This window comes from Misgurnus anguillicaudatus, chromosome 11 (genome assembly GCF_027580225.2).
Source record: "Misgurnus anguillicaudatus chromosome 11, ASM2758022v2, whole genome shotgun sequence".
Taxonomy (NCBI): domain Eukaryota; kingdom Metazoa; phylum Chordata; class Actinopteri; order Cypriniformes; family Cobitidae; genus Misgurnus; species Misgurnus anguillicaudatus.
The window spans coordinates 31,070,128-31,097,143 of record NC_073347.2 but is presented as its reverse complement, the minus strand read 5'-3'; the positions used below and the strand labels follow the sequence as shown (position 1 = coordinate 31,097,143).

Here is a 27,016-nt window from a genome sequence, read left to right as displayed (position 1 = left end):
AAACACACTCTAGATCTTACAAAAACAAATGGAAAATGTGTTTATTTCTGTTACCATTTTTAGTCAACACATCTCCATTTCTTTTTTTAAAAAAAAGTCTCATAAAAAAACACACACACAAAAGCAGTTTGTTAGTACACCACATACATGACGTGCAAAATTCCAAATAAATCATAGAATAAAAAACCAACAACAAACATTATAAATGTAACATTTAGGCCTTCACTTTCAACTTCATTTCAGATGAGAAACATTAACTATTGCTGAATACTTCTGCTGGTTTATTTATAAAAAAAAATAAACGTCGTAAAACAACAAATAGGTTAAGGCTTGTTCAAAGTAAATACATTAAAATAAAATAATCTACGATTTAAAAACATCAAATGACTCAAACTGGGACCCTTTATGGTATTGTACAGTACTTTCATCTAGAAATACTGACCTAACCAACAGCTGCAGATCTCTAACATCACTATACTATAATAACATCTACAAAACTTTGTTTTAAAAAAATAAAACACTTAATTCTTTCTCTACACTATTGCTAAATTGTGCTGATCAGGCACAATATACAAAACAACTTGCACAAACGATGTATAAAATAAAATGGAAAAACGCTGTTGACAGATTTTGGCTTATTTTTGTCACGATGGCTCATATAATGTATATAATGTATAAAGCTTATGAATAACAAATAAGCACTTTGTACAGTAACTTGTTCAATATGCACAAAAGCAACAACATCTACTTAAAGGGATAGTTCACCCAAAAATGAGAATCATAATTTACTCACTCTCATGTTCCGACAAACCTATATAAAATTTCTTTGTTCTGATGAACACAAAATATTTTGAAGAATGTTCGCAATCAAACCGTTCGCGAGCCCCATTCACTTCCACAGTAGGAAAAAGAATACTATGAAAGTGAATGGGGCCCACGAACGGCCCGATTACAAACTTTTTTTTTTAATATCTTCCTTCGTGTTTATCAGAACAAAAAAAGTTACACAGGTCTGCCACAACATGAGTGAGCAAAGACAGGATTTTCATTTTTGGGTGAACTATCCCAAAGCTAATCCAACCGGCAACAAGATTATGGATGTGCAGGATAAACATGTTTTTTCCCCAAACTCTTCAGCTGTAAATAAATTAGGGCTGCCTAACGATTAGTCGCGACAGAATAAAAGTTTTTGTCCACACAATATATGTGGGTGCACTGTGCATAACAATTATATATAAATAAACACAAACACATGGATGTATAATTTAAAGAAAAAATAAATGTATATAATATTTATATATAATATAAATTATATATAAATATAAAAATGTATATACACATAAGTAAATACTTCTTAAAAATATATATGCATGTGTGTGTTTGTATTTATACACAATTATCACACAGTACACCCACATATACCATGCAAACAAAACCTTTCATTCTGCAAATGATTAGTCGCGACTAATCGTTAGGCAGCCCCAAAATAAATCCACTTCTGTATGTAACAAGGAGGATGAGGATAATAAAGTCTTCTTCATCATACTAGCCCGTGGTTTTAGACCATGGCTCGGAAACCAAAGGATAGAGTTGCACCCAGAGCTAAACCAAGAGACAGGAAGAAGACCATTACAGCTCCTGCGGTTTCTGCTTCATGCTGGGCCACTTTCCTGTGAGACAAACACAAAACAGTATTACATACAGCAAAGGTTGAGAGACAACCGTGAACTAAACTATTACCTCCATCAATAACATTTGCTTCATTTACATTTATGTATAAGTTCTAGTTAGAGATAACGCCACCCCTCAATAACGGACTACTGTGTTGATTTACTTTCTTGGGTCCAAAGCACATGCAGAGACTTGCCAGGTATCCATTGCTAAAGGAGAAGAGGATCATGAATATGATGTACCAGGCGTCGTGGGCAAAAAACACTGGCATGTGTTGTCTGGGCTGTACATTGCAGAAGATGAAGAGGGGAACAAACACTGCACGTGCAATGATGAGACCTGGCAACCACTTGCTGTCTTTACCCGGCTGAAAAGAGAAAAGACCAGAGATCAGACTTAGGATTATATAAATGAGAAGATCCTATGCAAAGCCACTAAACCACCTCTGTCAAAAATGAGATAATGATATTAACTGAATGCTCTTGGCAAGTATTATACGTTCATCAAATACTTTCGCTTCAAATCCAGCCTCATGCTATTCAGTAATACAGGTTTGTTGGCAGAATTCGTCAAACGCCACATCGGAAATCCTATAAAAAAAGTGCACGAAAGATGAAACGGATGAATGACGGCACATGAAAACATGGTGTGTCACATTCAGACTTGTGTCCCTTGTGAGTACTTGGACCTTTTCAAAAGAAGTGGATTTTTAGAAGTGGAGGTTTTTCTAAAAAAAGCTTGCTTGCACTTAAAATGGGTTTCGCAGCAAACAATTTGTTAAATACCAATGAAATGACTAAAGTCACATTTGTAAAAATAAGGCATTTAAATTACTAATAACCTTTTCATTGGCACTAAAGTGAAATTACTGAGCCTAAATATAAGACGACACAAGAAAACATGTCAGACGTACTTGGGTGATTCTTGCGAAATTAGATTTATCGGGTGTCATGAAACATTTTGATAAAAAAGTAAATGCAAAGTAAGAGTATCAAAATAAGAAGCATACAGTTACAAACATCTCTTCATGTACTATTTTGCACATGATTTCAAATGACTTCATACAAACTAATTTTGATGTTTTTTCCAAATTTAAGGGGAACATTTTCATTACCGCAACGTGTTCATGACTGGATTTGGGTTCTGGAAATATTTATAATGAAAAAATCTAAAAAATAAAAGCTTCAGTGCGTGTTATACTATAAACATTTACAGTAAAGAAACATGTGGTAATTAATGATCATTGATAAATGTCGAGACAATAATAAGGAATATAAATGTGTCTAAGACCAATTTTCTCATCCTCCGCAACAATTTTCAATCATTGTTTAAGCCCTCAAGGAACTAACATTCAAAAAATAGTTGGAAGGGACATAATTGACTGTGACACTCAAGATGGCTACCAGGTAGGCAGGTGTTATTTTTTTCTCTCTAGATAAAAGTTGAAATTGTGTGTGTCATAGTACCTAGACAACTTTTTAGTTCTCATTACCGAAACATGAATTTGTAAATGCATATATTAATGTAATATCATGTTGCGATAATGATAATTTTTGATAATGATAATTTGAAAAATTGTAATAATTATATAGGAAATATTTTTTAAATCCTCTAAAATTAATGTTTATAGTAAGTTCAGACCTTAATCTTATATGTGTAAAAAAATTGGCTTCAAGTGCTTTTTAAAAATCTGATGCTGGACACCTCTGGATTTCGTGAGAATCACCCACTTGCATCTGAACTTCTCATATATACATAAAATATATACGTGACCCAGACTGTGAAAACCCAGCTTAAATATAACCTTAATATCTTTAATATTGACTGAGTAAGATCATGCCAAAAGCCATGTGAAATCAGACAGGGTCGCATAAGCTATTCCCAAGACATCTATAGCTTTCCACTATAAAAAAAAATTTAAGAAACCATACTAGTCAAACACAACCAACCAGTCTGAGAGACACTACAAGCCTGCGGGTCCTGAATTACTCCAGAGATCATGTGAGAGTCCACGTGAAACTTGCTTTGCCCTTCAATACCCATGACAAATTTACAGCTGCACCTCAGACACATGGTCTTGATATTTTGAATTCAATAACTCATCATCGATCCACAGTACATGCCGGTCTAAATCAGCCCACGTTTCTTCCATATATATTTCAATTAGATGGACACAAACTACTCGCTGCTTTAAGTCTAAATGGAGAAACAAGCGAGACGTTGACTGCGATCAACAAAACCACACTGTCTGCACATTACTGTAAATGAGGCACGAGATGAGTGCGAGACAGCTGACTGCACACAAGACGGTTCTTCTGTCAAAGATACTCAAAGACTTCCTGTGTGATTCTGATCATTTCACATAAGTTTGATTTAACGGTTTCATCCATCATTTTATGGAGAAAGTTACATAACCGGCTGAATAGGAAATGATCCATGTTATATAAGTAATGGGATACGAGCGGTCACATGTTCAGAGGAGAGAAGTCAGTCTGGGTTAAAAACAACAGGAGATGTGCTTATGACCAAAACCACATTTAATGTGAAAAAAACTGTAAAAACAGACAAACTTGTAGCCTGTTGATTAACCAGCGTCACCATTGACATCATGGAACAGTTAGTTCTCTCTTCTTGCCTTTCATTAGACGAGAGCTGTATACAAGAACAGTACTGGGCTGCTTTCCTGTTTATCATATCACTCCTCCAACATGAAAACAGTACTACAAAATTATAATTTTCTCAATTGACATATTACTTCACAGGACACTGAATTTTCTTTTTAGATTGAATTATTCCTTACTCGGGATTATAAATGTAGTAAATTCAGAGGCGTCATGTCCCTTCAAACTGAGGGGGCACGTGTCCCCCTTCTTTTTTTTTTTTTTTGAGCCAAATTGATTTTGCATGCAACCTCAAAATCAAAGAAGCGTCCATTCCTTTTAATCTGTTTAATATGCACAATATTTTAAGTTTTGTGCTGCATCCTTGTCACTTTTCGGAGATTTTCGCAGTTTTGATAGTGTTACATTACTTTATTCTGGCAGCAGGCACTGCAGACAGCGCAGTCGCAGACGTCATTAGCGTCTGAGCACGCTCACTGGCTCTTTGCTGTTGAATTTTGCTATTAAAACGTGTAAGAAACGCTCACAACATTTCCACACCCCAGTACGATAATGTGCAGTTAACCTTCTCTGTGTACGGTTTAAAATGTGACAGTCTCGACGTTATATTAGTAGATTTCTAGATTCATCTTGGTACAACGCCAAAGTTCGCCAGGGTTCACAGGGGCGCGGAATTACATATCCTCACATACGCCTGCAACTTGAGAGTGCCCCATTTCAACAAAATCCAGTGTAAAACAAATACACACGCACAACTCCGCTGTAACCCCAGATAAACAAACTATATCCATTGTTTCCATAATGCTGGGTTGTTTAGGAAGCTAAAAAAGCTTAAATTTCCCTCACAAACACTTGATTTTTTTGTGCCCATATAAGGACTTCCACTGTACTTCCTGCACTGAAATTGCTCATAAAATAAATAAAGCAAGATTGTTACGTATGAATCTTTCATGTTCAAATTTTTTTTTTCCAAAACTTGTACGAACCCTGGCAAGTGCATTCGGCACAGAAATACCCTGTCACATGTCCAATTGCTTTTTGGACAGTTTGCCCATGTTTAGTATGAGGAAACCAACTCTTAAACAGTGTTAAGTCTAAGGGTGTCACGATTTAGATTTTAAATCGATCAAAATTAAGTCACAACCTCAGCTGCTCTTTACATGGGAAACAAAAAAAAACAGCAAGCGCCTCTCGCCTTCAGCTAAACTCAATCAGAACAGAGCATGCATACATCTGTGCCAGGACCGATCTTTCTCTGAACTAAGATCTGTTTAAGTTTCACAACAACTTATCTCAGTTGCTTAAGAGTTATGAAAACAGCATTTAAACATGACTTATTGTGGTATAGTCTCACAATCTCGTCTGACGGTAATAAAAGCGTGTTTTTAAGGTGCAAAGTATACTGACAGGAATGTTCATCTGACAAGAAGGTTCGTTTTATCAGGTATGTGCATGTACCATATTTTTCCACTGGCAGCATGACTAACATGGTGGGCATCTCTGGGTTTAAGGTCAGATATTGTATTTCATAAAAGTCTAGTCTGAAAATGGCATAGCATTTTTGTGTGCTTTAAAAAAATATGTATTGAGAATCGAACCGAATCATGGACTTACAATTGAAAATGTACTCAAATCGAGGATTTGGAGAATTGTGACACCCCTAGTTAAGTCAGAATGTATGAAATAGCTTTAGACCCACCCTTAAAAAGAAGAATTTTCTTAAACAAACCACCGCCTCCGTTCTGCCCTTTGTACTCCGTAGAGAACATTTTATTAGGAATTCTGTGAAAAGCTCAGGAAGAGCCGGTAAAAACACAAACCATGTGCTGTCTGATTCATTGAGGAAGCACTCTGTGGTATTTCAGGGTCACATACGTACCCACATACACAAAGCGGTCAGACTCCTACCGGCCCAGTCCATCACATTGAACAGAAGGAAACAGGATACAGGGATGAAATACGTTTCTGTGAAAAGCAAAATGACCAGCTGTGAAATCTCCGCATGACTACGAACTTGCTCTTTAAAATAACTCCTGTCTGTTTGGGCTATTGTTCTCAATCTTAGTGGATATAAGTGTGAAGATAAATATGGAGAAAGATCAAACACGCATACCCCAAGCACTGCCGTTTGCCACAGTGGACTTGGCATCAACGGTGACGGCTGGGAAAACGCCAATGGTGATTGTGAAGATGAAGCATACGGAAAGTGCCATCACCCAGATCTATAGGAGGGAGGAAACATTGAATGTGTCACACATGAACCTGTAACACAGCCGATAAATGAACACCTTGTCTTGGGTTGGATTGTGGTTAATACCTTTTTAAAGATGGCAAACACTGAAACAGTGGGTTTGGGCTCTTCATCAGTCAGGTTTACTACAGGTGTCTTCTCTGAACTATCTACAAAGACAAATTTAACAGATTACACGTCAAATAAATCAACAAATATTCAATGTCTTCGCAGATTCTGTTTCAGATGTATGTGAGAAATAAAAATGATGCACATTAATATTAATTTAATGTCTGTTGCATAACATTTTACTAGGGATGCACCGAATATTCGGCAACCGAAAATTTTCGGCCGAAAATGGCCCAAAAGAGCATTTCGAAAGAGTCCGAAAGACATTTATCACCGAAACAATATGGCCGAAATGTTGTGATGACGCAAACAGAAACCGCGACCTGCACGTGCTTGTCTGAAGCATCATGTATGCGGTACAAAAAGGCGCTAAAATGAGCTGCGGTTGAATGTGTCTGGTCCAGACGTGGCTAGTGGGCAGCGCTCTTACATCGCACTTTCGGCGACCCGAGTTGGATTTATGTGTTCTAGAGTAACAAATATTAAAACGAAACAAAGATCTGATTGTTACCAGGCTTCAGTAGGTCCAATTTGTTTTCTTCATCCCTGATGGGCCTGCAGCCATTACTTTCAGAGAAATACTGGAAAAACTCCTGGAAAATCAAACACGTCTCATGTAAATCATACCAAACAGAGATGTCAATCATTTCCAACAATGATGTACATTATTCTTTAACACTTGCTCAAAACACTTGCACAATGACAATAGTTAAATCTAATTTAAACAGTAGAAGCAGAAGTGCAAAAAACAATATTATATAAATATATAGTATATGCATGCATAAACAGTAAAAAAAACTTTGTTTGAAAACTTTTATGGAGAGCAAGGTTTTGATGTATAGAAGCAGAGTCCAGCTCAATGCAAATGATCATGAGTAAAGTGTAGATATTAGGGATGGGCAATCGATTAAGTTTTCTTTGTCGATCGTCGGGAGAATTAACGATCGACTATCGATTAATCATTAATATTTTTATAATAAAATTTGTTATTTAACTTTTATACTTAGAAAATGCAATGAATACAAATATACAGCGCGTTTTTCCTCGATGAGACCTTTATTACAAGATCAACTTGTGGCAGACAGTTAAACTATTTCAAACATATATGTACGTGCATGTGCGGCGCTCTAAAGCAGCAAAACCTGCAGCTGCGAGCCAGCGTTCTTAAACAGAGACCTCATTAGTTCCAAAATAAAAAAAACAAAAAACAGATTCATGTTTAACATTAAATTAAACAAAAAACATAATACTTAGATCTGTAAGGTTTTGTCAAAATGTAACTCAAAATTATTCAAGCCAGAAGAAAGTGCAAGATATTAGCCTTCCTAACATTAGGCTATAACAAATTAGGCATTAAAGCCTCGTGAAAAATAACTAACTTTAGTAACTCGCATAAAACTTCTGCACCAGTCTACTGATTTTTTTTTGAGAAATAAAAACATGTTTTGGGGTCAGACGCGACCGCAACCCATGGTGACCGTCAGTCCAGCCGCCGCCGAAAACAGCCGCTCTGAGGAGACTGACCGGGATGCACAGGTACCTCAGCGCTAACTCGGCTTATTCCGCATACAGAGTATGTGTGAAACAGCGTGCGTTTTGTGAGCCCCATTCACCATTGTTTAATTATACTAACATAGTCTTTTAGTTTTTATTTGTTGTAAAACAACAGTAGACACAAATTTACTATGGTCTCCAACTCCACAATATAGCCTACCATAACCATGTTATTTGTAGTAAAATTGCGGAAATACAAATCGTTTTTTATCTGCAAAAAAAAAAAACATTTTCACAATGATAAAATCATGGCTAATTTTCCTAAGGTAGTAATTACAAAATTATATATGTTTGAAAGACGGAGATGCGCACCTGTCAATTTATTACATAACAGAGCGAGGCCAGAGACAAACGTGCTCCTAAACGGGAGTAATATGGAATAATGTGTGCATCTTTGAATAACTGTAAGTATACATTTCTTTTAAATATATTTTGTCAAATAAAGTTTTGAGACATGGCCTAATAATGCTTTTTTCGCTGTTATTGCTCATTTAGACTTATTGTGCGGGAACAGCGTTTTTGACGCATTTACCTTAGAGATTATTTTAGCAATTATTGCTTTTTTCCGGTAATAATAATACAATTTATATTTCAATCCTTTTTCATTGTCTGTTTATTCATTTCATTATGCTGTTATGTTAATGTGAGGATATTTATTTGCCATATGAAACGTGCCGTTAAATGAATACTTTTATATAATATTCAAATTATATGCGGAATAATGTGTGCATCTTTGAATAACTGTAGGAATAGTTGCTTATTTTTGTCATAAAGTTTTGAGAAATAATAATATTGTGAGGATTTTTTCCATATGAGACGCTTTTTGTCGTTGAATACTCTCGTTTATTATTTGGAAATCATATACATACATAGTAGGAAATATATAATGTGGAAGGGTAGACTTGCAAAGTTACTCTGCTTATTTTTATTTATGATATATGTGGAGATAAATAAAGCATTGCAAAACTGCTGATTTGATCCATTCAGATCCTGACCACCAGGCTAGAGATTTTAAACATCCTTATTCCACACTTACTAGTCTGTCAAATAATATCTAAAATATATTGTTTTGTGAAAAAAAATTATGATTTGTTCTATTGTTTATGCGGAAAAGTGTTCACAGAAAGTGTCAATCACATGAACGTTTTATATGCAGAATAACCGGTCAGCAGCGCACTGCAACGGGTGCTTGACGGATTCGCCGCACATATACGCAAACGCACTGCATACAGAGTATTTGTGAAACAGGAGTAAGATAAAAAAAAATGCATTCGATTAATTGATAACAAATTAACGTCATCGACGAAATTCTTAACAATCAATTATCGATCGTCGATTAATTATGCCCATCCCTAATATATATACGACTATAGGACAGAAAGTGCAATATAAAGAGATGAGGTTTATATTCAATATATGTGACCTTGGACCACAAAACCAGTCATAAGGGTCAACTGTTTGAAATTTACATTTATACATCATCTGAAAAATAAACCAAGCTTTCATTGACATATGGTTTGCTAGGATAGGACAATATTTGGCGAAGATAAAACTACTTGAAAATCTGGAATCTGATGGTGCAAAAAAATCTAAATATTGAGACAATCTCTAGCAACACATATTACTAATGATAAATAAATGTTTGATATATTTATGGTATGAAATGTAATATCTTGAAATAAGATCTGCACTTAATCTCCTAATAATTATCAGCATAAACAAAATGTTCATTTTGACCTATACATTGTATTGTTGGCTATTGCTGCCAAAATACCCGTGCCACTTCTGACTGGTTTTGTGGTCCAAGATCACATGACCAGTGGCCACAGCAGTGCAAGTTGCAATATGAGTAGGCACGTGCAAGGAAATGTGCAAACATATCTATATAGAAAGAGGATGTGGCATATACTGTACATTATAGACGATTAATAGTGATAAAGGAATGATAGGTTGTACAGAAGAGCAGAATTAACCAGTGCACTTATTAAATCGCTTTGAAAAAACACATCTGATACCTCAATCATTTAAGTGTCATTTACCATTTTGGGCAGTAGGAAGTAAGAAAAGATGGCCAGGAGAATCACAACACAAGCAACGACGAAGTAACCGAAGGCGCTGTCCTGTAATGCTGAGCCCGCTGGAAAAGAGAAGATTCATAGTTAAAGACCGAAAAGCTGTGCTAAAGGGAAGAGATCACTATCGTGAGCGTTTGGTTTGTTTAAGAGAGGTCGCTGAGGATACATACAGGCAAGAGCACAGATCATGGAAAAAGCAGCGAAGGTTCCAGCCAAACCCTGGCCGCTCATGATGGGTGTGGTGTATGAGGCCGGGAGCCTTCCAGCCAGACCAAACAAACTTCCCTGCAGAATTGCTCCAAACGCTTCAACAAGATGAAGATGGAAAATCACAAATTTTTACATCTTAAGAAAGTCGCTGTGACAAAATATATTTGAGCGTTTTTCACTCCTTTAAGATTTTCCCTTTCAAGTAGTAAGTTTCCCTGCTTGATTCTCAAAACATAATGTGTAATAATATCAGCATCAAACACTGTGTGGACTCAACCATCTTGTTCTCATTTAAAAGAATAAACAGAATCAAAACCTCATGACCCGAACTAAAGAACAAAATGATGTCAAAGATCCCTAAACACAGCAGAGGGGGAGTTACTCACAGTTGATGCAGACGATTTTGATCATGGTGAAGGCAAAGAATGGCAGGGGATCCATCTCCACCTTCACTAACACTGCAGTGATGAGAAACACCACGAAAATCACAGAGAGACTGCCAGAGATTCTCAACTTCTGAGGGATCCTGAGAAAGAGAGAAACGTAGGAAAAAAACATCAGATGAACTTTCCTGAAAGAAGCAGCTTTAGTGGAGATTCTTGGTAATCTTCACTTTTAATTTAAACAAACATTCTCCTGCATTAAACAAACTTCTTATATATGGAGACGTAATGTAGAACTTCTGCGAACAGGTCAGAGATGAAGATCCATTTAAAAACCTATATTATATAGAGGTCGACCGATTTATCGGCCGGCCGATTAATTGGACGATTTTTGGCATATTTTAAAAAATCGGCTTTGGCCGATTTAGCTGCAAAATTAGGCCGATTAATGTGCAGGCGCATCTGCGGGCACCTAAGTGTTGTTGTAGAACTCGTGACGCTGCCTCTTGCTGCAAGCAGATCACTCTCGCGTGTGTGCAGCCGTGCCTTGTTTACAAACAGCTTTAGTAAACGATGCCGGGATCGCGCAAATTAAGCAGCCAGTACAACAGCGCGACGGGCTTATGTCTCGCGGTGCACTGTCCGTGCAAAGATTAAGCTCATTTCATGTGATTAATGAGTGATGATGATCTTTGTTTGCGTGACAGAGAGAGCAAAGCCGCCCGCGGACGCTTTCTGTCTTTAAACTGTCTCCCTGCTTTTATTACTCAAAACCAAACTGACTCGATGGCGAAAGGTTGGAAGACCAAATCATATCCACCGAGGAAATGTTTTTCGTGTTGTTACAGTAACACTTTGTTTACAGTCGTGCTGCTCAGCCTGGATTACAACAGCGTCCGATTCGCGAAACTGACTCCTTTGAACGGATTCGTTTGGATGAATGGTTGAAACAACACTAAACTCACAAGACGTCACTGTCAGCATAATCAGCCACTTATAGCGCCTCAGAAATGAGAATGTAAATGTGTTTAGAAAGATTTGCCCTAAATAACAGTCTCAACTAAAAAACAGTTAACTTTATGATGAATAAATAGTTTATCAAGTCTACCAAATAAGGATTTTATCCTACAAAGCAATAAAAGCCATGGTAAAAAACTAATCATAGATGATGACAGCAGAGTGTCAGGTAATATCTGTGTCTGATAAATGCATGGTGCAGAGGAGGTTGTAAAACTCTTCAGAAAGACCAGTCCTAATTTTTTTAATACTTTGACTTAAATAGTGACCTTTTTACATTTCAAATCTCTGCTAATGATGAGAACATTTTAATTATTATGTACATATAGAAAATCGGCCAAACATATCGGCCATCGGCTGCCCTGATTTCTAAATATCGGCATCGGCCACAGAAAAAGCCATATCGGTCGACCTCTAATATTATATATAGTTGTTTACTAGGGCTGGGTATCGATTCAGATGTTCCAGATCGATTCGGTTTTGATTCGCAAGCTATCAAATGGATTCGATTCTCGGTTCGGTTCCGTTTCTAGGATAGATTTTTATACTCGATTCGACTCAATGAATATAGATTTAATACAAATTCTATATTTATAAAAAAAGAACAGTGAACATAAGTTTACAAGGGTAATCAATAAAAAGAAATTAAGAGCCACAAACCTGTATATTAAACTCTTGTATTTTAGGTACATTACAACAGAACCCATCTCTAATTTTCAAATGCATACAATTATGTAGGGATGCTCCGATCGATCGGCCGATAATGCTTGCTATGTTTCTCAATGAATTACGGTGAAATGCCGCTACATCCAAAAGCCAGGGGGCGCTCTCGTGCAGAAACTCAAAATGCGCTGTAGACAAAGAACAATACACACGCAGCTGTGATGACACGCAGCTCCATGAAATGGCTGAAGGATATATTTATATTGCTGTTTTTCAAATCTTTTCAGGTATTTTCATGATAATAAAGAATATGTTATGTTATAAACGACCCAAACTAACAGTGATTTTAGATCAATAAGGACTTACTGATCAAAAGCCGTAGTACATGAAATAGCTGTAATAAGATCGGCTGTCCAATTCAGAATAGTGATCTGCAACGTATTATTAGTGGAGATCGGCATTGATCGGAGCATCCCTACAATTATGTTAAATACAATAAAATTTTGATGCAAGATGAAAAATGTATGCTGAAAAAAGACAGAACAGTCTAGTGGAGAAGACTAGTAATTAGATTAACGTTAATCTTACGTAAAAAAAAAAATCGATTTGTGGCCTTTGAGAATCGATTTTGAATCGACCACATAAAAAAAAGATTAATCAAAAAAATCCCAGCCTTATTGTTTACAACATCAAATTATAGGTTAATCCATAAAACTAATTCACCATGGATGGGTTCTGTAGGGCTGTCAAACGATTAATCGCGATTATATATAGGGCTGTGACGGTGGCAGTTGTTTACCACTGTGATGGTAATGCACAAATTCACCACGGTAATGCGGTGGTTATAGATTGTATATATGTGTGTGTTTGGGGGGGGGCGTGCATTGATGCATATAGGTCTTGTACATAATGCATACATTTTTTTTGAAATATAAAAATGTAAACGAGGATCAGATATACAGTTTTTAACAAATGTGCATGTTAATAGGCGCCAAATTCTTGCTCGTCACAGCGTCAAGCAATGCTTAGATTACTCTGAAAAGACACTCTGAAGAGGAGGAAAGCAGCGCGGTCACGTTTTTTGCGACATGTGAAGTAAATGTGAAGCAACTGTGCATATGTGCTTGGCCATTTCGCAACTTTGAGTGACCAAAAGAGAACGGCTGTTTCTTAATCCGAAGGCTGCAGCCTCCTCGCATATGCAGGCAGGCTGTATATGTCATCAAGCCTGGTTCAATGTTTTTAGACATTTGCAAGTCATAAGCATATTACAACAATGTATGAATAACAAAGAATAATATTGAACTTTATAATTGTTGATGTTATGAAATAAGACAGTCTTGATGACGCATGCAGCTTGCAAATGCGACCTCCGGATGCTACAGTCTGCAAAATCTGTCCTTATTGTTCCGCCCCCAAGCCAGCGGGTCATCACTGATATCAGTTGCCTTTCCTTGCAAATAGCGCATTCTCGAACCTGAAGACATCTCACTTGTACTTTTGTGACATGCACACCACCACAGGGCGCACTTATCGACCGCGGGTCACACTTCACCACCGCGGTGGTAATTACAAACGTCCCAACGTTTATACATTTTTCTTACATTTATACATGTATGTGTGTGTTTTTATAAATACTTCATTACACACACACATATATTATGCAAACACAAACTTTTATTTTGTATGCGAGTAATCACGATTAATCGTTTGATTTATCGATTTTATACAAACTCAACGCAAAGACGCACATTTGTGCCAATTGCATCACCTTTGAAAATTGCATCGCATTGTTGACATTAAAGGCGGAGTGCACAATGTTTGAAAGCCAATATTGACATTTGAAAATCACCTAAACAAACAAGCCCCTACGGCAATAGAATCTGGACCTTCTTTTGATAGACCCGCCCCACACATACGCAACCCCGGCAAGGATGTCGGTTAGTAGACACGCCTCTTACTGCTTATTGGCTACAAGTGTGTATTGGTAGTCGGCCCGACTCCCTTTTCCAAAGCGTTTTCAAACATTGTGCACTCCGCCTTTAAAAACAAGTAATCCCGCTTATGGCGTGCACAACCATTAGTCTTTCACAGTACGTTTTAAACAATTACACCTTGATATAAAACAACCCTTTGAAAACTAATGAGTTTCTACCTACAGCAGCTAACTATTAATCAACCGCAAACTGACGTCATTGTGGTGTTCAAAGGTTTTTATGAAACAAAATTCATGTTGGTTCATGTCTAAGGTGTGACGATTCTTTCTCTTTATAACCCAGCTTTGTTTGACCAGTCAGTTTTTTAACCCACCCTAATATTAGCTCATCTTACCTTTGGTGGAGGAAAGAGTTCAGGCAGGTAAAAATGAGTAGTGGCACCATGGCACATAACGTCATCACATTGTTAAACTTTGACTCCAGGACGTTACGCTTGTCGTCCCCCACTGTAACGTTGGCTGTCTGATTGAGTTCTCCGTTAGTGGGCGGGTCCTTCAGACGGCTGGTGAAATACTGCAAACCAATGAGATGTAGAGCGTTATTTCAACTTAAATATCTCTGTAAAGCAGCCTGTTATCATGGTAGGGGTGTGACAAAACACTTACTACACAAGACGAGACGATTGGTTCAAATAAAGTTTACAAGTAAACATGTTTTTTTTAAACATAAACATTAATATAAATGTAATAAAAAATAGCATTATGTATTATAACAACTACCTGCAGAGGGCGCTAGCTGACTCACGATTGTTATAGTTGGTTCCATTTTGGATTAAGAAAATGCTTACTTTTGGCCAAACAGCATTTAAATCCATTTAAATCTTTCATATTTGTCATTTTTTTACACTAGAAATTATACAGTACTGTAATTATTAAGAAAGAACATGCAGACATTAAATAATTTAAACTAAGAGCGAGACACTTAATCTGCTGAGACACTTTACGAGTTTGCAAGCGTACATTAGAACACAGAATAAAATAACGCATGCACTGTGAAAGAAAACTCAACTTTAAAGGGATAGTTCACCCAAAAATGAAAATTATGTCATCATTTACTTCCATAGTATTCTTTTTTCCTACCATGAAAGTAAATGGGGTCCACAAACAGTTTGGTTACAAACATTTCTCAAAATATCTTCTTGTGTGTTCATCAGAACAAAGACATTTATACAGGTTTGTAACAACATGAGAGTGAGTAAATGATGACAGAATTTTCATTTTTGGGTGAACTATACCTTTAAGCTGATATCACGGGACAGCATTTAATCTTCACAATGAATCTCATGAAGTTTTAATCTCGCGAGATCTCACCACACCCCTATATTATGGCATCATTACATTATAGTTAATGCTCGGGGTGTGAATTCATACCATGGTTGCCGTCATAAAGAAGTTCCAGGGTAGAAGAGTTCCCAACCCCAAAATGAAGAATATGATCCAGACAGCATTATACCTGGAAAACATATCATGTTAATTTAAATGTTCAGTTTCATCATTTGAAGCAGAGAGAGATAAAATACACTCACCTGTCACGTGGAGCATTTACTGCCGTCATCCTTTCTGTCTGTCCGATTGGTCACTTGCTTTTAGAAACTGGCATCAAATCTAGATCACCAACAAATGGAAAATAAAGTCATTTAAATAATGCTTAACCACCATACCACATTAAAATCAATCATTTCCATGGAGTATGAAACTGCACTCAAGGTGCTCTTAAATTACATGCACTTCACTGCATTAGATACAAAATATAAAACGTCTCCATTCGGATACAATAATGAACAAATATTTAATAATTACAGATCCTCTTATTACGGAAATATTTTGTTTTAAGTGCATTTGTGGACTTAAGCATGCAAATACTTTGTGGAGTCTGTAAGTCTGCATGTTTTGTGTCTGTCATTATTGCATTTCACTAAACAGCTTTCACTGGACAGCTTGTATACACTTCAAAAACAGCTGTTCCTTTCGGGGAAAATAACATTCATAAATCTACATTTTGGTTTCCTTTTTTAATGAAAGTCCAGGATTCTAACCTATGGGGCAGTTTCCCAGACAGGGTTTAGATTAATCCAAGACTAGGCCTTAGTTATATTAGGACATTTTAGTTGATTTTACAACCATACCTTACTAAAAACAATACTGGTGTGCATTATGAGACAAAAAAATGGATGTTTTAAATTAAAATAGCTCAAACTTGCATTTTAGTCTGGGACTGGGATAAGCCCTTTCCGGGAAACTGCCCCTATGATTTTGGTGTTTCCATTTACTGGATTGTTTATTAACATAAGTGAATCCACATTAAATTTTCTACTCATACAAGAACAAAGCCACAGGAAATAAATACAGTTAAACTCAAAGCGAGAGAGCAAGATACATTTTATTTTTGCCATCCAGAGTCCATTATAACTGAAAACAAATGAGTGATGAAATTTCACTTTATGAAACAATAAATTCCCAAATGACATCTTAAAGGGATAATTCACTGAAATGTCATAATTAACTCACCCTCAAGTTGTTCCAAGAAGAATAAAGAATGTTTGTTACCAAGCAGATGTGGGGAACCACTTACTTCCATAGTAGGAAAAAATTATACTATGGAAGTAAATGGTGACCCAGATCTGTTAGGTTATTAACATTTTTTAAAACCTTAAAACCACAAATACATATATGCATGTTTGGAAAAACATGAGGGTTAGTAAATGATAACAGAATTTCCTTTTTTGGTGAACTATCCATTAAAAGCACTGCACTCATATAAAAGAGGTCAATAAGATAAAAGGTCACCTGGAACAGTCTAAAAATTTATCTCTTTCCTCCCGAGCAAAACATGAAGAATTTAGGGCTGATAAACGAATCTCACATCAGTCCTCTCAAACTCATTTCATTAAACAACACCTGACACTTAATCTATTGCTTTAATTTGGAGGTATTGGACCGATCCACCACCAGAATACTAATGGGAAAGTTGATATACTCTCTCTTGTGCAATTGGGTGTAAACGCAACTTGCAGCCAAAATATCCTTAGTTTTTTTGAAAAGGAGCATGTGTTTGCATTCATATACTGTAAAGCAGGGGTCTTCAACGTTTTTTGGGTCGGGGACCCCTTAGATGAGAGAGGCATGGAGCAGGGACCCCCTGATACTAAATGTGTAAAACTGATATATTTAAGTAATCAGTAAGCTACGAGAGGCTGTCTTTTCGTATTAGGCACAACGCAAAGTGGAGTAAAGTACAACTATTGACCAATCAGAATCAAGGACTGGAACTGTTTTATAAATAGAAACAAACCATATTGTCACACAGCCATACTATATTAAGACAGTACATTGGCACTATTATGCTCTTGTTGTACATGCTTAATTTTTTTGTTAATGTAGATTTAGTTTTTATATGAATATAATAATAATAATATGAATATGAATATAATAAAAATAATATAATATTATTTTAAGGTATTTGCAGTGTAATAGATTTTCATTTTACTGTGAATTTACCTGAACCTGGGCTTTCAGTTTATAAAGATGACTGATCATGGTGAATGGCACAAAGAGACTCTCTATTCTGGTGGAGATAGAGGTTGTGCTACTTTATAATTCAGAGGTTTGTTGCCTTTCTCGTGTATCGTCATTGTCACGAGTTTGAGTAACGCAGGTTTATTTTCTGCATAGCTTCATATCAGACTCAGGAGAGAACATGCATCGAGTCCGCGCGCATCTCGAGTCTTTGGGGCAACTTTTTGAGAGGCGGATTTCAACCTGACTATGAATCTTGCACAAAGCACCATCACTGTGCGCGTTTCATATATTTTTAAATGCGAGCGATAGTTTTGTCACAGTTTATAATGCAGACGCGGTGTGGTGTAATTTGCCTGTTGAATTAGCGCTTTAAATCTGAACCGCGTGAAACAGCTGTCCAAGTTCAGAAATATAACTTAGATGAGACAATGTCGCACACTGATCCTAAAATAACTTTCTGAAAGAAAGACACACGCGCCTATAAGATTTACCTGTTTTATGATGCGTTTTCTGTCGCTACTGCTGCTTCCTGAGTGTACATTTATAATCTTCAGATATTTTATTTTGGTCCGCTTGTTAAACTGAACGCGCGCCTTCGCGGCCACGCACGTGCACAACTTAAAGGGGACATGTAACTTTTTTTGTACATATATTTTACGTTTTTAGCAAAATATAGCTTGCGGTTAAACATCATTTGGCGGACCCCCTGCAGTTGAAGACCCATGCTGTAAAGCTTTGGTAGTAAACAGCATATTTTATTCTGCAGATGTCTCAATGACAACAAAGAGCTGTGCCAAAGATGACAAAAAACGCTGCATTAGACATGGCAGGCCAGTAGATGTCGATGTTACGTTGTAAAGAAACACTACATGCTTTGGCACATACACAGTCTTCTACGGACTGATACAAAGAATCAAGAGGGCAAAAGCATCAAGCAGTTTTGTTTAGATATTTTACAAACTTTTTTGTAAACAGAAGCGTTAATAAACTCAGTATTTTGCACAGCACAAACACAGTCCTGCAGGCCGCCATTGTTGTTTTGGTTATACTCTCATATGCCTATAGACTGAATTAACACATGATCATGCCGACGCGTTATCACAGATCCGTATTTACATAGTTTACACGGAGAAACATGTAAATGGACCCTTAAGCGCTGGGTATAGTCTGTTTTTAACACATACGCAAGCGTACGCGCACAGTCATACGCACAGCTTTTCAAAGCCTAGTTCGTTTGATGTTTAAAGCATGCGCATTTCAACAAATTGCAATACCTCTCATGGCCTACATACTAGAGCCCGACCGATATATCGGCAGGCCGATATTATCGGGCAATATTAGGCATTTTCCAAACTATCGGTATCGGCATTCATAATGGCTGATAAATGAATATTTTTTTAAAAAAATGGACGAAACAGCCATGTCATGAGTGTTGCCTTTGTATAGTTTGTCACTCTACAACCTCCCTTTTGGTAACACTCGTGTATAACGCGTCACACCTCCTGCAAACTGCTGATCCAGCCAGAGTTGGGGAGAGAAAACAACGGTTAAGGGAGTTCATGGTGAATTGGTCCCGAGACAATAAAAGAAACATGTTTCTTTTTTTAATGCATTATCATATAATTTTAGTAAGGGCTGTAACAATATATCGCATGTCCCATTAAAAAGACCTGTCTAAAATCGTAACGGCATCGCGATTCTGTGTTTCATGCGCAGCTTGTGCATGTACTATGGCGTTTTGGTCAGTAAGAAGTTCGTTATCAATCTAAAATCACAAGTCGTTTATAATGTGCATTTAAAAAAGCAACATTCGTTAAACAAAATCATTCAAAATATTCTTTATTATCATGAAAATACCTGAAACAATCTGAAGAACGGGGATATACATATTCGTTTAGACATTTCCTGGAATAGTGTTTGTAATACTTCTGTGGCACAAAGGGTGTTTCTGCACGAGAGCGCCCCCTGGCTTTTGGATGTGGCGGCATTTCACTGTAATTCATTCATTGAGAAAACGCGCATTTGCACGATAAATCGTTACAGCCCTAATTTTAGTTAAAACTCATAAATAACTACAAATAACCAATGTTAGGGAAATCTTTTAATGTTTTGTTGCCCGTTTCTGAGAGAGAAAAAAAATCGGCCGATATATCGGATTTTAAAACCATCAAACATTTGTATCGGCCTTCAAAATCCTTTATCATCGGGCTCTACTACTACATACTCCTGTACAAGCATGACGCGTGACTTACGCGTACACAAGGTTTCAAAAATCTGGCAGTGTGCGTACAAGACGCACGCACTGTTCTGATGACGAAATTGCATCATATGCACTGTATGCGTAAAAATGGACTATACTTTGGCCTTTAGCCTCAAAGTACATATAGTCTTTGATTTAGATTAAAGAACAGTTTATCAAAGGGTTAACACATTCTCAATGTCAAATTGAATGACAGCTCACCATCACTTCGGTATTCATTTCTCAATTACTATTGTCTTGAACAGGACCTTCTCTTCTTTAGAAGTTCGCATTATGCATTCATATGGCAAACACGGTGTCACCTCTCAAACCAGGTCAAGGTGGTATCTATAAAACAACATGATATTTAAAGGGGCCGTGAATTGGTCGATTTTATTGCTTTATGACGTTGATTGATGTCTACTTATGCATTTCGCGTTGTTTTTACATTCAAAAACATCAAAAGCAATAAGTAATACGCTATTTTGTAACATGGATTAATGGCTGTCTTGAGAAATGGTTCGTTTGAAGGGGCGGGCCGCATTGAAGACCTGAACGTAAACACCCACTGCTATGATTGGACAGCTTCATTCCCCGTCATTACATGTAGGGAAATGTTTTTAAAACATTAATGTGATAAAAATAGCAGCCGAACACAAATATGTTTGAGACACAAAAGATTCTGGGTGCTAAACATGATACACATAAATGACAATACGTATATTAAAGTAGAAACAAAACTCGACGTGACTAAATTACCGTATAAAACACAGTAAGCGTGCATCCGAATCTAAACTGCGGCTAATAAATCCTTATCAATAACTTTGTATATTTCTATTGTGCTTGTGAGGTTGCTTTTACATTCACGTAATGTTAAATACCACAGTTATATGATAAAAAATAAGCTTTGTTGAGTGTTTGACCTTTCAAACGCAACTTGCCTAAGTTACCGTATACAACACAGTAAACGGGCATCAGAATCTAAACTGCGGTTGATAAATCCTTCCTTATAACTAACTTTGTATATTTCTACCTTTAAATACAGTCGTATTGTTAAGTGTTGTACCTTTATTAATCGTTTAATGTTTTTAGTAAATTAAAACAGTCAACAAACGTATTTAGACACGGATGTTACAACAGGACACATCAAGCAATCTCTTTTAACAAAGCAATAGTGAAACACAGTAACTTAAATAAAGTAAAATGTCTTACTGTGAATTATACTGCTGTGTCATTGTTGTCAGATCCAATATAAGTGGTGCTTCTGACTGAGTCTCTCTGCAAATCCAGCATCGACTTCTTTACAAATGAATCCATGTCCACAACGTTAACAAACGCTCCCCACACGAGCTGGAACTTCTTCAAAAGCAAACTTTATCCAAGCATATTGCTAATGTTAGGTTCCAAACCTCCGAATTGAAGTATTTAGCTTCTGTGTTGTTCCCACGCGGTTCTTTCAAAACCGAAAAAGCGTTTCCATGGTATCATAACAGATCACCGCGTCAAAATAAAAGTCTCTCAGAAAAAATGTATTTAAAAAGTCATTTTGGTTAAATTTGTCAATCTTTAAAGACATGTTTACTTACTGAGACACACGTGTCACGCGAAGCTGTGGGCGGGGCTACAAAAGTAGACTTGTCCTTTTGGTTATGGGGAGGTGTTTCAATTCTACTTTGACGTCATAGATTTCCGAATTTTAGACTGGAGTTTTTAGCTGGCTTGGTGCCAAAGACGGTTATATTTCAGTAGCACGGACGTTTTCAGTTCTGAAACTTGCAGGATGTTCATTTAAGTATGATGACCTCTTATATAACAAATTATCAAGTTAAAATTGAGTTTTTGATTCACCGCTCCTTTAATATTTTACCTCAATGTCAAAGTTATAATGGGCCAGAGTTAATTTAGTGAAACTGATATATGGCGTTGAGGAAAGCTGATAACATCTCGACCCAAATGCTTGGACTTCTCTCTCTATTCTGGCATCTGTGGAACTCCAAGAATGAATGTTGTGCTACGGTATATACTAATAATCAACAAAATTCGGCTGATTTCATGATATAAGTTAAAGGCAATTAAATAAAATAATTTTTATGCTACAAAATCTGTTAAGACAATTGCCTGGTTTCACAGACAAGGCTTAGCTAAAGCCAAGACTAGGCCTTAGTTAGGTTAAGATATTTAAGCATCTTTAATAAACACGCCTTAGAAAAAGATCTTACTGGTGTGTATCTTGAGATAAAATCAATGACACTGGGTATTTTAAGTTCTGTCAGAGCAAGTTATTTTTAGTTGAGACCGCTCAAACATGTGTCTTAGTCTAGGACTAGGCTTAAGCTTTCTCTATGAAACTAGAGGAACATCTTTGTGCATTTAATGTGTGGCTAGAAGAACTTTATAAGAAAATCTTTCATAACCTTTCTGAAATTACCTAAAAGTTACAGACATTCTTCCAAACTTTTGTCAACAACTATGATTTACGATTCACAAATACACTCCCTCATCTCCTCATGGTCCTTGATTTATTCAAACCCTCTCCCCCTGTCCAAGTCCTCCATTTGTACTGTGTGCACGAGCCAGGAATCACACGGCACAAGTTATTCGTGATCAGTCACTGAATTTTATACGCCTACCAGGCCCTGAAAACCGCCATGGGGCTCAACATTCAACAAAGCTGTACAGTCCTGTGGCCAGTTGCGTAAACATAGCGGTGACGTTAAGACTACGTCTTAAGCCCGGGATACACTGCACGATTATTGGCTTTCCCAGACGAAAGATTGGCATCGTGAATAATCGTCGTAATTTCTACATGCCTGTCGTACCCGAGTTTAAACGATCCATGTCGCACAGTGTGATAAGTTAATGATCTTATAAGAGGGCAAAAATCCTGCAGTGTATTCCGGGCTTTAAGAATGAGTCTGACTAACTAGCAATTAGTTAGGGCTAATCGGTTTTATTATTTGTATTTTAATTAAACCAATTTACCTTTCTATGTAACATACTTAAAACAGGTATGATCAGTCTTGAAGAAAAAAAATTCATGAATAACTTTTAAGACTAGTCTTAAAGGTTTATGCAACCGGGCCGGCCACTGATATAGTCTGTGTGTTGAGGTTACGATGTCAAGCCTTGAGCGGGTCTACCAAGACCCGTAACCTGAGAAGATCACAGTGCACCAAAGAACAAGCTAAAAAAAGATAACAGGCCAAAGGGTCAACGACATGACATGCATGTGTGTGGGTCCAGGGGCATTATTTCCTTTTAAAATAACTTGATGCATTTATGACACGTCTAATAATAATCATCATCATTTTTGCGAGTGTGCAGTTATGACTCTATTTTATATATTAGTTATCTTTGCACCTTGTATGGTGTGTTTGTTTTATGCTTTATGCTTGAGTACTGTTACTTTAATTTACACAATTTTAGTGTTGTATGCATTTGAGAACCTGCTTAACAAAGGCTGTCTTGCAGTGTTGCCATGTCCACATCTATTTGGGCTTAACCACACTGTTGTGGCACTTAAAGGACAAGTTCGGTATTTTACACTTAAAGCCCTGTTTTCAGATTGTTTATGATGAAATAGAACGGTTTTGACTGAAATTTGGACATATGATGCTGGCCCGAGAATTCTCGGGTGTTTTTTGTATCACCTCCCACCTTTATAATGGCTGTATAGGTGCACACGAACAATCCCTCCCAAAATGCATTAAACTTTCGTTTACAAAGACGTGAAACTCACCGAGTGGTCGGGGGTGTTCACTGGTGTGCTCACACAGGGATCGCTGCGGAGGACGCATTCCAACAGGTTTTATCGTAGTTTTTGTCCCACTTCATTGACGTGTATTAGATGTGCTGTGAGGTACGGTATTACTCCGCCGCTGGGAACTTTGTTTGTATTCTTGCAATTGGCAAAGGTGGATTATCACCACCAACTGGGCTGGAGTGTCTATTATTCAAGCTCTCGGCGGAAGAATGTACAGGTGTAAGGTGTTTGGAAAAATAGGTCCACGAGTTTACAACGAATGCTAAAACACCTATTGGAAAGCATCTTGTGCGGCGATTTTTGTGTGAGCATATCAGTGAACACCCCTGACCACTCGGTGAGTTTCACGTCTTTGTAAACGAAAGTTTAATGCATTTTTGGAAGGATTGTTCCTGTGCACCTATACACCCCTGAAAATTCTCAGGACAGCCGCATATGAAATTTCAATCAAAACCGTTCTATTTCATCATAAACAATCTGAAAACAGGGCTTTAAGTGTAAAATACAGAACTTGTCCTTTAACCGTTTTTGGCTTTGGCTCATTAGGTGTAAGTTTTTCGTGTTATTATTAAAGTGGGAAGGTATACACAATATTTAGTTTTTTTTAAGGTAAAGCATTTATTATGGGCATTTTCTTGTTCACCGTTTATCATGCAAGATCTGGCACCACAAAGACATTTTTCCATACTAGGTAATTATTTTTCAAAAGAAACACCTGCAGGGCTCAACGCAAATAATTTTTTATACTTGCCCAGTCGGGCCAGTGGTTCAGGTTTTACTTGCCCTGCCAAAATTTTCACTGGCCCCATAAAAAATTGTCAGTGTCACATATTTAAAAATAGTAATTCAAAAGTAAAATATAATTGTATACAACAATGTTCCAACAAAAAAAGGCTACCTACCAACTTTACCTGTAAACTGACAGCAAACTGTGCAAAATATTGCATCGTTTCTTTCTTCGAGTTTTACCCAAGTAAATGTCTGCTTCCAAATTTTAAATAATATACATTGATGAAAATATATTTTAGTGACTGAGGGTGAAGCACTGGCCCGATCGGGCAAGTGACAATACTTTTTACTGGCCCGAACGTCTCTCGCGCTTGTCCCGGGCCACCGGGCAGTCCTTTATGTTGAGCCCTGACCTGTCATGTCCATAATGCATGTAAAAAAGTGATGTCAGAGAATCAGAAATTCCCAATGGATTGATGCCAAGATTAGTGCTCTGTTATGGATTTTGGCAAATGTGGCAAACCGGGTCAACCGGGTATTCCAGATATTAAGAAAATGATATTAATAATCCACGTGCAACATCTAAACAATGTAGATATTCAAGAAATATCAACTAAACGTCAACCAAGCGTTTTTAAAAATGAAACCACAAACATCACGAACAAGCATTCTATCTAGTATAACGTTTAACCTTCAATAAAACAGTTCAATGCTGTTAAAGATGAACAGCAGGCCCTGGTTACATTTGGTCTTTTTGTGACTCATTTCAAATTCATTGCTTTGGGCGCCAGGCCTGTTTTCCCATCTGGATAATTTTCAAGGTTAGGAGCCTCAGTATTGGCCAGAGCACACATCTATTTAATTTCCCGCTATTCTCCTCCTCTCAGGAGTTGATGATTTTGACTCTTTGCCATTTAACTCGAGGCAGAAATGAGATTGTAGTAAATGCTGCAATACGTTCGCTTATTTGTGCTACATTTACTGCAAGAACACTGAAAGCACTCAACATTTCGAAATCTGCATAAAATAAAAGTTACATAAAATAAAATTCATTGTTACTTATTTGAAACATAATGAATGGAAAATACAATTTAACTAGCTGACATGAAGGACTTAATGCACAAGGACATGTGAATCAGAAAACAGTGTAGCCTAGTTTTTCCACATAGATTCGATTTTGAGGCTGAGATTGGGGATAATCTGATGAGCCAGAGGCGATCGCACACATTTGCCGGACACAATCACACGTGATGCCACTTTCAAAACCAACACAGTCAGGTTTAGACTTTTGGTCATGAAGCATAATACGATGCCATGCCACATGCTTATAAGTTAAACGCTCGGTCCATGATAAAGCTCACATGAATCTCATCTAGTCATAAGATGAGCTCCAGTCCAAACCACGTGCGCGTGCCCACAGAAACCATGGTATACATACTTGTTCAATGTATAGAATAAAACTTTCTCAAATCATCCTTCAGATACTTAAATATCACAATGAGATACAGTATTAGAAACTGTTTACTCCGGTGTAAACCTCTTTAAGATCTGACTTCATACATTTAATAAAAGAAAAATATTGGCATCTTTAAGAGTTTGCAACAATAGCTAACAAGTTTGTCGTTTTGAGTAAAGGGTTTTCTTTGATATCAACGCAAAGTCTTTTTTTAATGATCGAGTACTTTTGATTGTATACATTAACTTAACTTATATGTATACGAACACGTTTAATGACGCAATCAAATTGGCGCCATGTGTAGCCTATAAAAATGGCACCGGGACAATACGAGAGAAACAACAATAGAGTTTAAAAACGATTTTTTTAAATATGATGTATAACGCAAATAAAAGGGAAACCGGTCAGTAAAATTTCCCCGTTAACTTATTCATACACGCGACTTGCTTAACCGTTCACTACCAGATATAAGTGAAGTTAAATAACATAGATACATAATTTTAAGTGTAACGTTAAACTAATATTGTAAACTCGAGATGTCAACAATATTTGAAAGCTGTGAGCATGAAAGTCTGATCTTACCTGAACATAAGCTCAGATCGGATCTGTTGTGTGTCCGGTGTTCAACACGAGCGGAGTGAGATGTGTGGTGTGCAATGCCTGCGAGTCAGAACCCCTCGTGGCTTCACGAGCACGCACACTGGCACACACCCCCACGCGCACGCACGCACCCACATAATGAATTGACTAACGTTACAGCC

The 27,016-nt window shown here is 37.1% G+C and overlaps 1 protein-coding gene across 1 annotated transcript; it reads right to left on the bottom strand.

Annotated features, from left to right (window-relative positions):
- Window positions 1-288: 288 nt before the first annotated feature.
- On the bottom strand, window positions 289-26,914 carry slc29a1a (solute carrier family 29 member 1a). The gene is made up of 13 exons (XM_055169518.2): window positions 26,838-26,914; window positions 16,076-16,154; window positions 15,921-16,002; window positions 14,885-15,063; window positions 10,877-11,016; window positions 10,451-10,585; window positions 10,245-10,342; window positions 7,163-7,244; window positions 6,610-6,692; window positions 6,406-6,514; window positions 6,172-6,257; window positions 1,839-2,038; window positions 289-1,670 (listed from the first exon to the last, which is right to left on the bottom strand). The coding sequence occupies exons 2-13, from the start codon at window positions 16,102-16,104 to the stop codon at window positions 1,559-1,561; spliced, it is 1,335 nt and encodes a 444-aa protein (XP_055025493.2). The 5' UTR covers window positions 16,105-16,154; window positions 26,838-26,914; the 3' UTR covers window positions 289-1,558.
- Between the last annotated feature and the right edge of the window lie 102 nt (window positions 26,915-27,016).